At 42.9% G+C, this 13,167-nt stretch overlaps 1 protein-coding gene across 1 annotated transcript in view; it reads left to right on the forward strand.

The window, feature by feature from the left end:
- The window catches only part of BEND5 (BEN domain containing 5), an 860,026-nt gene that overhangs the window by 657,640 nt on the left and 189,219 nt on the right, over positions 1–13,167 (forward strand). The window contains exon 7 of the mRNA XM_085067639.1: positions 4,911–5,000. Coding sequence (XP_084923765.1) covers positions 4,911–5,000 — 90 coding nt within the window. The remainder of the gene's footprint in view (positions 1–4,910; positions 5,001–13,167) is intronic.

A 13,167-nucleotide genomic window follows, 5' to 3' on the forward strand; every position in this document is an offset into this window, starting at 1 on the left:
GTTTTATTTTTATTAGCCCAAACTTTATCTTTTTATGAAGACACAGGGGCCCAATAAAATTAGTGTGCAAATATAATACCCAATTTGCATTTTTCCATGGTCAGCAGAAAAGCTGAGTAAAATCAATTTGATATTAGGTCAGCATATACATCAATAAAGCATACGCTCACACAGGACCATTGTAATGGTCCCTGTAATTTCTATCCTGCCAGAGTAAAGAGATTAAATAATATTAAATGCTCCAAAATAGCTTTGCTTTTAAGAGGAATGTAAAAAGAAAGAGAGACTTTGGCATAAAATGGGCAATAAAGGATAATAGTTGCACAATCTCCAACTTTAAAACATTGTGACAATGATCTGGGAGGCAGGCTTCCTGCAAAATGGCCCCAATTCAGCTCAGCTCTCAGGCCAAAATTACGGTTAAGCACATTTTTGAGCACAATACCAGTCCGTCAAACAAATCATGTACTTAAGCACCTGACAGAGTCAAGGACAGAGCCTGAATGAAAATCCAAAACTTGAAAGGTTTTGGATGCAGTTTGAGCATCACTGGCAGGACCTTTGCTGGGTAGATGGTTGATGCACAAGTGAGGCTTTGCTGAATAAAACACAGACAGGACTGACTGACCGTGGTGGGAGCTGAGGGGAGCCCACGAGCACTGAGGGTCCCTTGTAGCAGTGCTGCCCCATCACAGACCTGGTTTCCCATGGGTTTTCCATGGGAGACGGGAAACTGCTGCCTCCCATTTCAGGTAAGAACACCCAGGAATAGGTGGCTGACTTCCAAAACCTGCAGTCCAGTCTTTCCTCATCTCTCTGTGGTACAAGTGGCATCATTTTCACCTTCTGTCCCACTTAGTTTCCTTGTACTGCTCAAGCCAATGATAAGGCAAGAAAGAAAAGCTGGTGTTGATGTGACCTCACCAAGTCCAGTGAGATTTGGCAGCAACCAAAAATGCTGTTCCTTTGCGCTCCTGTGTTGCTCAGATGCTCGCTTTTGCCTGAAATGATATTTGTGGCCAGAAGTGACAAAAATAAATGGGATTAGGTGCTGATCTGGTCTCTTAGGGAAAACCAGAGCACAGTAAGTGCTGCTTGGATTTGATTTGCTGAAGCAGGTTAATGTGGTGGAGACGAGGCACTTGGGGCAGCGCCGACACCGGCGTTCGCTCTCACACAGATGTTACAGCTCTGTCGGACACAGACGAGCTGAGATGGCACAGAGGAGTGTAATGCAATAGAGTGGTTTTGATTTCCTCTGTGGAGTCTTTAACTCACAGGGTTCTGAATAAAAAATGCTGGCAACAGCCCACCTCGTGCTGCAAAGTACCTGAGACGGGATGACAATATGGAATTCATTTGCGGTGGATAACATTCCATTAAAATTTAGGTGGGTGTTTAATTCAGATTGTTATTTGGCCATATGTTTTTAGGGGAATGGATTCCCATGGGTTAGAGCCTTCTGGTCTTCCAGGGATGATGAGATTTTTCTAGTGCCTGTCTCAACTTTGAAGTCCTCTGCGAAGGAGTGGAATTCAATCCCAAGTTCTCCTGATGGGCAACAACCTAAAGGCTGTCTGGAGCAGACTTCTAGGGTCAGACTTCTCATCATTAGTGATAATTTGTGAGCTTGAATCCTTAGCTACATCATGGCTGCAAGACCTAAAGAAACCACAAATCTGCAGTCTGTTTCTGGTCTCACAAGGTAGCAGAAAACATCCTGGATGTTGAGAAGTGAAGTTCTACCTCAGTTCTGTTATAGTACTTCATCTTGGTAGTGCAAATGGAATCCCATAAATTTAATATTTCTGCCTGAAATTTCTAGATACTTATCATTAAGCTGCTATATACAAATACTGCCATTTTCATGTTTTTATAGTAGCATAAAAATGAAAATTGAATGAAAATGGCTAAGTGAATTTCCCGCCTTCCCGTGAAGGTTTAGAATTTGATCAGATTGTCTCTTTGTAAGTAGAAAATGTCTTCTGTGCGACCCTGCTTTAGCTGCAGTCATGTAATATGCAACCAGGAGTGGAAATTTCTGTTTCCTGGGTGAGAGCTGGGGGAGTTATGCCAGTGGGGTTGTTTAAAGTGATTGCCTTGAACATGCCACAGATGTAGAGGGGAAGGAACATGTGTTGAGGACCAAACAGTGCAAGTGATGTTTAAAGTGAGTGATCTGGTCTGCTTGCTTGCAGCTAATTGAGTTTCTTTCCATTTGACATTTGCTTGGTGCTGACCACCACCACTGTGGTAGCTGAAGAGACAGAATAGATGTTGAGGTTAGTGTTGTTTGTTCTGAATAGCACCTTGGATGCTCACAGTTTTGCTCAGGGGAATTCTCCTTGGAGCAGGGGCAGGATGGCAGTGGGGGAATAGAAGGACTTGAGGGTGTAACCACAGTGACAGATTGTTTAAGTCTCAGTCATAAGCCAAGGCAAATATTATCCATGATGGTGACTGGGGTAGCCTTCAAAGGGAAAAGAAAATGTTTATTTCAACCTTCAAGATACTTTCCAGAACACAAAATGAAAAATGAACCATTCAAAACATTCCATGTTTCTTTCCTTCCTTTCCAAGAAAACTTGTTTTGCCAAAGGGTTTTGTTTCTAAGTTTCACTGCCATAGTGTTTAGAAGGGTAGAAGTGGCACCACAACAGATTTCTCTGCATATCCACAAGTCTCAAAGCTGTGTCTGAATGGTCTGTGCCTTTCTGTCATTTTGCTTAAGTGCTTTTGGCATCTACTAAGCAAAGCTATACACTTCTAATCGTCTTAATTTTGATTGATCTTTTCAATCCTGAAGTAGAAAATAGGATACATTTCCAATGTAGCATTTAAATTAAAATATGGAGTGGTGTTTTGTGGTGGTTTAGTGGGTTAACCTTGGTTGGCAGCCAGGTGCCCACCCAGCTGCTCCCTCTTATCCAGGACAGGGGGAGAAAATAAGATGGAAAGGCTCGAGGGTCAAGATAAAGACAGGGATATCATTTACTGATTGCCACTGGGGGCAAAGCAGACTTAACTTGTGGGAATTTTAATTTATTGTCAATTACAATAGCCTGGCATAGTGAAAATTATTGATTGTAATAATGATTATAAGAACTGTTATGAAGCATAAATAACAATTTTGTAATTGAAGACAAACAAACCCAAAGCCACCAAACACCCCAAACTAATCCTCTGTCCAAGAGATTGCTAACCAGAGTGCTGTTCCAGATCCAGAGAGTGGCAGTCATGTTGCTGAGCATCACATCTGTGCTGAGCCACAGTCCTTTTAATGTAATTCTGGTTTTCCAAGAGGGGAGGAAAACTCATCTCCTCCTGCAAAAGTCATCCCAGCCTTCTCCTTTTGTTCTTTAAAGTTGGTTAGGTGATTTATCTCTTTCCTCCCACACTTCTTAATGCTCATGCAAATGATGTGGGATGGTCATTGACTTCTAGCTGGTGGTGTTTTGCTCCTTTTTGCTGTCTCCCACTTTTCTTCTGCCAACAGAATTGACCCCACCAGCTGCTGGGTTTGGCAGAGACCTTCTTTCTTATATTTCTTTGGCTCTGGGGCTCAAAAGCATCAGAGAATGGTGAAGCTGGAGTAAGAAAGAGCAAATGAATGGCTGAGTTATAGGGAGAGCAGCTGTAGGACTTTGAGATGCTAAGGAAATAAAATAAATCTACTGCAATTGTCTCCTGAGAACAGCAAAAAATGTATTGATTATTCCCATGATTCTGTTAGGTGTGATTTTCCGTGGGGAAAACTGAGCATTTCTAAGAATTTGGGAAATTAAAAAAATATACTAAGAGATGATCTTAAGGACTCTTACACATCTTTGAAAGTAAAAATCTAACTTTGGATATGTATGCAATACATCTACCTAATTAAAATGGGGGGGAAAAGAGCTTGGATTTAGTTTTCAGTCTGTAAACTTTTTATTTCAAAACAAAATTTAAGCTGTCTCTGGCAATTGGAGCCTGCTGTGCTTAGCATTACCCCTGCTGTGTGTGTTCAGGTTGAGATAAGACATCTAACTGACCTCTTACAGTCTTTAAAATTCCCAGAACCCATTTTGAAAGAGCATCATTTTTATTTGCTGTTTATTAAATGCAGTCACAGCACAAACAAAGAAAGGATCCTGCTTGACCCATGTAGTTTATGGCTGAAGCAAGTGGCCAAAGTGGTGTGGTTTCAAAACTGAGGGATTAACCCAAGTTAAGTTCAACGTAGTTGAGATCTAAATCTCCCTTACATGTGTCTGTAATTTGAAGGTCACATGGCACATTTTCATGCCCTCACTGGAGAAGGTTCCTGGATTTAATCCTGGTCTCTTTTCCTTTTTATTTTATTTTATTTTATTTTATTTTATTTTATTTTATTTTATTTTATTTTATTTCGGTTAGGGATGATGCAGTCTCAAACACTTAACAGATTTTTAAAAAATCACCTTCAAATCCACCAGCACAAAGCCTAATAAATGTAATTTGTAGCACTTTGCCACTGCTTGCCACTGTTAAGGCTTGTCCCAGGTGCAATGCAGGGTGCAATTGGCTTTACCTGGACTGCAGCCCCACTGCTATCCCTGTGGCCCAGAGGGACATTTATCACAAGTGAGAGCACAATTACAGTGCAGTTAAACTCGCTGCAGTAAATTTTGGGCTTTAAAAGGAGAGCTAAATTTGTTGTTGCAGGTTTGGCTGCATGTCATGAGCCTTGCAACCCTCGTGCAGCCTGGTGAGGAGCCCTGGTGAGGCTGCCTCTTTGGGTTTGGATTGTGCTTGTTTAGAACATATGAGCGATCTCAATAAAAGGATGTGTTTTAAAAATTAGCAGTTGCTTGTTTCTACATCTGGGGCCCATTTTAAGGATCTTTATGTCTCTTTTCCCCCCCTCTGTCCCCCGCCCTTTTCTGCTGCAGCAAACCTGCGTCCAGGGGCTGAACAGAAGGTGGTGTTCATCACAGCTCGGGTCCATCCTGGGGAAACACCCTCTTCCTTCGTCTGCCAAGGTGAGTGTCTGCACCAAGGTGGCAGAGCTGGTGGGACCTGAATTCCTCTTGATGCCTGTGTTTGGTTTGGCTCTGAAAGAGCTCACATGACAGATCTTTCCATAGTGAGGATACCAGCAGAATCTCTCATCTAATAATACCCAGCTGCTTGTCTTCTTTGAGGCAAGAGGAATAGATTGTCTCCAAGTCTTTTGAATGTTTGCTGAACTTGGGCAGAATTGGGCAGAATTGGGCTCTGAAGCTATTTGGGAACAATAAGACAGCCACACTCATACACAATGTTTGTGTGAGGCTCCTATTCTTAGAGCTTTTCCAGCCCATTTTCCTGGGGTTGGTTCTGTTAACTGCTTCTTTTTTCCTCCTGTCTACTATCTCCAGCTTCTTTTCCATCACAAAGCAATGACCCTAGTCCTCCAGTTGAATTCTAAGAGGCCTCTCTTTGTCTGAAGCTGCTGCTCTGAGGAACACAGCTCCCAGTGGCTGACAGCTGTTTCCTGCACAAAGCATTCCCGCTAAAAATAGAAAGCAAATTGCCCAGCTTGTATTTATAAAGAGTTGTAAATCTCAGGCTTGTGGGTACAAATAAATAAATAACCCTGGCACGCCTTCATATAACTTCATTGTATAGCTCTGAAATATTGTACTTATGCATGTGGCTGTCTGCAGTGGTGAAGTGTTGATGGTGTAAATCAAAGTGGCTCCCCTGGACTCAGGGCAATTTGGTAATTCACTGCAGCAGCTCAGACCTGGCCCTGCTGAGCCGATGAGCTGCATCCATCAAGCATATGCAGAGTTTATTACTCTGTCTGCTCGTGGTGCTGCAGACTCGTTTGCCACTGGCCCTGCTGGTACCTAAAGACCTCGGTGGGAAGGGTCTGGCTCAGGTTCATGATCTTCTCTGTGTGCTCCTCATCCTGGCAAGGTGCTGGCATCTCTCTGAGGCAAAAGGGCAGCAGCTGCCCCTTCTCTGCCCCTTCTGCTGCCCTAGCCCCGTGGGCTTGCAGGACACTCTCCTCGCTGGCCTGGACTAGCAAAGGTAAAACAAAACAATGTACCTCTAACAAAACAATGCTGCAGACTGAAAACAGGAAATCTCAGCGAGTTTCCCATCTCCTGCAGTGCCACAGTCAATGCAGGGCATCATAACACACATGATGTTTGTTAATGAATATGGATTTTTAATTGGCTGCTTTGATTCTGTTTGTGGCTGCTGGCATAGCCCTGTGAAATGAAAGCTGAGGCATGCTGCTGAGGTGGTGCTTTGTAAATGATGTTATTTTATTTTGATAATGGGGAGTTTATTCAAAAGGGAAATTAAAAAAAAAAAGGGATGTGTAAAGCGGGTGGCATGCTTAGCCTGATCGAAACAGTTAGATAGAAGCCAGACTCTGATTGTCTCAGGGAAACTTTGGGATTTGTAGGAAAAAAATACAAAACCAAACAGAAAAAACTGAAAAACAAACCAAACCAACCAAACAAAAAACCTTAAAAAAAAAAGTAGGAAAGATGAGAAAAATACCAAGGAGGTATCCAGGTATCAGTCTTGGAGAAGCACATGGTAAACTTGCTGTGGCTGCAGCTCCAGCACATGCTGGACTCTTTTGGGAGTGCCTGGATCCACAGGCACAGACTCTGCCCTGAGCCTCTGCCCCATGCAGGCAGAGCTGCCTCATGTGCAGAATTAGCATCCAGACAAATGTCAAACATTTCAAGGCCATTGCAGCATTGTTTCTAGCACTGCCAAATGTGAAATTGGGTGCTTGCTCCATCTTTGGAAATTTTTGTGTGGGAGGATCAAAAGAAGGGATAAAAAAGATTCCTCTGGCAGTCAAGTTGAGGGCACACTTAGGAATTTTATTTCTGGAGTCTCAGGAAGCTTTTTGGCATAGTTAGGTGTTGCAGATTTTATATCCAGATGCCAGCTCAGTGCATATGGAACATGTCAGGATTATTTTTTTCCTTGGTGGAGAGATTTCTTCTTGAATGTTTGATTATGCCCACCACCTGGAGTATCAAGATCTGGAAACTGATCCTAAAGATTCCCCAGGAGCAAGCAGCATCTTGTGTATGGAAGACCAGAACTGTGACTGCCCAGCCTGTAGAATCAGTCCACAGGGGAACAGATAATGAGTTAAAACCTTTATTTTCTTTGTTCTTCAATTTTTTCCAGTTGATTTTTGGTTTTATTCAATTCCGTCTCTGTCTTCTTTAAAGCCTTAAGATAATATCTGACTCCTTACTCATTTTTCTACCTGTCTTTGAGCTAGCCAGGTCCCTTCCTGCCCTCTTTGGCCTGCTCTCAGCTGAGGGATTCTTAGCTGTGTACTCCAAACAGGAGCTTCCTGGGGCCTGACAGAAGCTACCCATTACAGCCCCCCTTCTATTTTGACTAGGCAAGGTCCCTGAGAAGCAGGTTTTGTAGCTTTAATACATCAGGAGATGTTTGGTCCTGTCTTTTGATCCTCTGTCCTCCACTTTACCCACATATTATAAATCTAAGCAAGGATTTTGTGTCCCTGTAAGAAAAGAACCTTGTCATCTGCCCATTCAAAATTTTTTCTCTGTCATCCTTCTTCACATTCTACTATGAAGAATCTACTGAAAACTGAGTTTTAGATATGAATGCCCTGTGTTCCTGCAAATGTGCAAGTATTGTAAACTTGGATACACATTTCTGTCACCTTCCAACTGTGGAGTGCTTGCAGCAGTAGCCAGACCTCCTTAGAACCACCAGGCACCTCATCCAGCAGTTCAAAACAAATGCTATATGTCACACATGGTGCAGCTGCAGAGCTGAAGTTCAGTTCCTTAAAAGGCAGACAAAACCCCAGAGGGCCTCTTCATAAAAAGATGGATTAAGAACCTTTTGTTTCTGTTTTGGTCTTTTAAGAGTTATTACAATGCTTAGCCTTTTTAGGAAGTTTTCTTGGTGGTTCTTAACTGCTTGTAGTGGAGCTCAGGGCTGGAAATGGAGACCCAGACACCAGAGAGTTTATTCAGAATATTCACATGAGTACCTTTCCCATCCAAAGGTAGGGTGGTGTTCTCCTCAGATGGTGATGGTCACCAGGAGCATTGGTAATTGTACCTCTTTTAGGGATGAAAAGGTAGGAGAAGGGTCCAGGATGAAGAGGATTTGTTGTCATTTTGCTCTTATAGAGCATTTTTAACCAACTGGAATCACTGCTGCTCCTGGAGGGCTTTTGTAGTGAACACAAAGAAGTGCAAATTCATCTTACAGCCTGAGCTCAACTCTCTTGGGCTGTTCAGATGTCAGAGGGATTTTTCTGAAGTTGAGAGTTTAGATTATTTTCCTTTTTTTTAGATATTTGTCCTCCTTTTTCTGCCCCACAGTATTTTCATTTAAGAAAATGTGTGCTATTTTCTCTTCCACGCTATACTGTTAAGGCAAATAAACCAACTCAACAGATGTCAGGTAATGCCTATTCAAGTAAACAGTGTGCACTAATGTGTGTAAAATGTCTGCAAGCCCCTGCCCTCTAAACGCTGGTCATAAACCAGTTTTCAAAAGGCTTGGATTTTATCCAAGATCTGGCAATAGGAGTATTTTTAGCCCCCAATATTCTCAGAATTTTAATTTCTTTCCTATGTATGCTAGATTTTAGTTTCTCTGTGGGAGAAAGACCACTGTCCCTCACTATTCACTTTCATGGATAATTGTAGGATGAACTGCTGGGTTTAAGTTTATCCTGTATGCTCTGACTTTTGCCAGCACTCAGTAACTTCAAGCTTTAACTTGTTTAGATGTCTAAGACATGTACTTTACTCATTAATTTCATATATTCTATTAGGAGGATGCCATTTGTTTATTTGCCATGTGACATCCAGCATGCCATCTAAATGCAGAAATGAGAATTTGTACCCTAAGCCTCTAATAGGGTTTTCCAGGCTGGGATACCAGAATGGAAGACCCAGGGTAAGACAGGAGGGATGCTGAGCATCCTGGGCTAAATGTAATTTGACCTGCAGCTGATATTGAAGCTTATGGGCTGAAAAGGGAACAGCCATTAAAAAGAAAATATAAGAAAAACAGACACCTGGGACTCTTATCCATAAGAAACGGAGCAAAAATTACTTTTCAATCAATCTGTTTTCTTTATAACTGCTTAAATGAATTCTCCCTCTTGCTTCACTTTAAATCAGATGATATGAAATGAAGAAACAGATTACTCTGGGCAAGGTCTCTTGATTTTCTGTTTGCATTCTTGGTCTGTGTTTATAACCTTCACCCTCTTGCCAGCAGAGGGCAGGGGAAAAAAAAGTGAAAACTTTTGTACAAATTTTGATTCTAAGTTTACAGAATGGGATAGAAGGCAACAGATTGCCTGAAAACAAGTCTCCCACCAGCTGTCTCTCAAGTTCTGATGTTGCACAATAACTTGCTGGGCTGGTGGGTAATTGAACTTGCTCTCTATGTCACCAAGATGCTCCAGGTGCTATGAAGGATTTAATTCCTGGACCGATTCCAAAGTGGCCTCTTAAAACGGTTTTCTAGTTCATTTCATGCAGGCAGTGCCTTCAAATTCTTTCAATTTGATCCTGCAGGAAACCTGAAGGAGTTAGTAAGGGAGGGAAGTTGCTACAATAGAATAAACATGACTTGGGTGGTTTTTTTTTGGTTGTGTTATGGTTTCTTTTTTGTTTGTTTGTTTTTTGTTTTGTTATTTGTTTGGGATTTTGTGTAGTTTTTATTTCTTGAGGGAAATGCAGTGTCAAGTGTGAGAAGAGTTATTTTGAAACCCGTTGATCCTACTTGGAATTTTACCCAAACTCTGTCTTTCCTTATGAAGAAAGAGGAGGAATGCGCTCCTCTTAATGTCAGGGTTAAAAGCTGCTTTTCTATTTCTTTTATTAAGCATAAATCTTTTGAGCATTAGGACAGAAGTGATAGTGACTGCAGGCCAGGACACGTTTTACATGCAAGTGTAAATTCAGCCTTTACATGTGAAAAGAACCTTTCTGAAGGAGCAGAGGTGATGACCTTGCTTAGCTGTCTCCAGGGTATAAATTTCTCTCATGGGAAAGAAACTGAGTTCTGTAGCCATTGGTGTAACATGCTTTTGGTAACAGCAGCTGTACTGGAGGAAAAAGCACTGCACCTAGAAATTCCTGTTGTGGTAATGATTGGGTCCTCAGAAACTTGGGGATATCATCTGCCAGATTTCCTATTGGGCTGAATGTGCATCTGAATAAATGCATGGTTTGCATCTCACTTTATCTCTTTTATTCTTCTGTCTAGCAAGCCAACTCATCTTCGTCTCCAAGCTGTATTTCCCACTAGAGGAGGAAACAAAATACGATTCCATAGGGAATGGGAATCTTATAAATGCATGTTTGTTATATTACTGTCAAGTCTCACTTCTGTCTTCACTGCCAAATGAAAGAGACTGGATGCAAACACTTCTGCTGTCCTGGCTACTTCTAGACTCGCAGTGAATGCCTCCATATGTAGAAAGGCTTAGTCTGCAATTCCTCTTTGGGTGTGTTTGTGATGCATCTCTGGAGGCAGGAGGGGCTCTGCCTTGGCCATGCAGCATGCTGGGGAATGCTCTCTGGTTCAGGAATGCCCTTTTTGGGAGCCTTTTCCAGTGTTCTTCTTTGTGGGCTGCATTGCTGAGACTGAAGAGAACTGAGCAATGCAGAATCTCCACTTTAAGGGTATTTTTTATATACTTTCTTGCCACCCCAAATGTACAAAGACACAGAGCTTCAATTTCCTTTCAGTACTTATTGGATCCCATGCAAACCTCTTCTGACTGCAATCCACAGGAAAATGCATCTCCTGGGGCAGAGTTCCACCCTAGGGGTGACTGCTCTTGGTCAGAAGAAGAGAAAAACCTTTCCATAATATTAGTGGAATTCTGCATCCAGGCAATGACACACATCAGTTGTGTCAGGAGATGGGAACACTCCTGTCCTTTCAGGAGCAGCTTAGCCCTTAGAAGCAGTGAGGGAATTGCAGTTCATGGTCTCCTTCACAGGAGTTCATGAAGCCCAAAGATGAGAAGCAAACAAAGGCAACAGAATTCAACAGCCCAACCATAAAATGAGCTGCAGGGCCCTCTCAAAGCTGTTAAATTGCATTCATCCTTCCCACTAAGATTTTTTTTTTCTTTAAGTGCACAGCTCCTAAGCTTTAATACAAAGGGAAGCACACTCTCCCTGACTTCTGAAGCAACATGAAAACCACTATTGTCTGTCCCTTGTAAATCTCCTGGATGAGATTTTAGTGTGAAGTATCCCAGGAGAGAGAAAGGTTGTTCTGAGAATAATAAAAGATCCATATTGGAGCAATGGAAATAAAAGCTCCTTTTAAAATCGTGTTGATGCAAATAGACCCTTAGAGGAATTCCTGCTACCAGAGTGACATTGGCTGTTCCAGGACACCACAGGCTTTGAATCAATTCTCTGTGGTGTCAGGCAGGTATGAGAGGTTACACACCTGGGTTCCTGAGCTGAAGGGAGTTTATGACGAGTTTAAATTTCTCCAGCTGTAGAGTTATGTGATTCACTCCCTTACAACATGTGTTTTCTGGAACTCCTGTGCAGAGGAGGTGTGATGGTGGCAGGGTGTGGAGGGGGACTGTGCATGGGCTGGGTGTTGCAGAGAAATCCCCACAGCTCTGAGCTGTCCCCAGGGGAGGAGCTGTGACACCTGTGGCTGTTGTGTGGCTCAGACATCCCTCCCCACCAGCAGCAGAGGCTGCTGTCCCACCTCTTCCATTCAATCTGCAGCAGCAGGAGCAGAAATCTGGTGTGGTCAGGAGGCTCACCCCTTCCCAGCCCTGCCCTGAGTGCTCATCTTGCTACTTCCAGTGGGAGGAATGGATCAGCACTAACTCCTCATCCCTGGGACAGCAAGGTCAGCTTTGCCTGTGCAGCTAGGAAATGTCAAGTGGCTTTGTTTGATTCGGTTTGCCCTTTGCCCAGAGCAGGCCTTTGACTACCTCTGCTTAACTAATCCTCTTTACAGTAATCACAGAGCTAAAGAGCCCTTGGTCTTCAAGGGGGAGAATTGAGAAAGGCTTCTCTGTAGAGCAGCAGGCAAATTGGTTTTGTCTCCATGTGAGATAGCCCAATTAATCTCTTGAACATCCTGGTTTTGGAATGCTCCTTGACTGCTCATACTTTCAGATAACATTGGCTTAAAGATCATTTCCTTCCAGCCCTACCAACCTGCCTCTAGGGCAAAGCACATCGAATTTGTACACACTGTGGCACTTTGCAGATGTCTGAGGATAGCAGAAAGAGAAAATATTGATTCACCTGAACTTCATGATCACTTGGCTTTCCTTAATATGGCCTGGTTTTCCCATTAAAAATTGCAGTCTGAGTGGATTCTGAAGGTGCTTATCCATGTCAACCCAGTCAGGATTCACAATTAGGAATCTCTTCTGGTTTTTATACTTAAAGCCCTTTCCATTCTCCTTCAGCAGTGCCCCAGCTCTTCCTCACAACTGATATTAATCTTGCTGGTCTATTGTTTCCAGCTTTGTCTTCTGACCCTTTGTTCTTTGCCTGCCCTGGCTGGGTTCAGCTGAATTGATTTTTTTGTTTGTTTTGTTTTCATTCCTTTTGTCTCTCAGATGCCCTGCACTTGCCTTCCTGCTCCTTCTGCTAAACTCTGAGGAGCCAGCATTCATGTGTGACTGGGACTTGGCTGCTGCAAACTTTCCTTTGACACAAGGACACTTGGATTAAATTCTCCCTCTGCCCCTGCACAGATTGCTTCCATGGGGTGCCTGTTGCACTGTGTACCTGTTTATAAAAGCCATGTCACCCTGCCTTCTCCAGCTTGCAGAGAAAAGGGTGTAAGGCTTGTTTGGAGGGCAAGAGGTGACTTGAGATGAGAGCAGGTTCTCCCCCAGACCACAGCCCTTTTTAGAGGTTGGCTTTGCTCTTTCAGTGCAGTTCGGCTTCTCTGGGCTCTGAGGATGGAGAGAAAGGTTAATGGGGCACATTCTTTATTCTCCCTAATTTTATCTAGGAGGAAATGTAGGCACAAATTGCTTTGCTGGGACCCTAATGCATGGGCAAACTTCTGTTAAAAACACTTTGCAGGCAGGAAGGGTAAATTTAGGGGAGTTTTGAACAGTGGCAGAGAGCTCTCTAAAAAGTCCCCCTCCCCAGGAAGGTTGGTTCCTTA

This window comes from Lichenostomus cassidix, chromosome 8 (assembly GCF_008360975.1).
Source record: "Lichenostomus cassidix isolate B80296 chromosome 8, HeHo_3.0, whole genome shotgun sequence".
Classification (NCBI taxonomy): Eukaryota; Metazoa; Chordata; class Aves; order Passeriformes; family Meliphagidae; genus Lichenostomus; species Lichenostomus cassidix.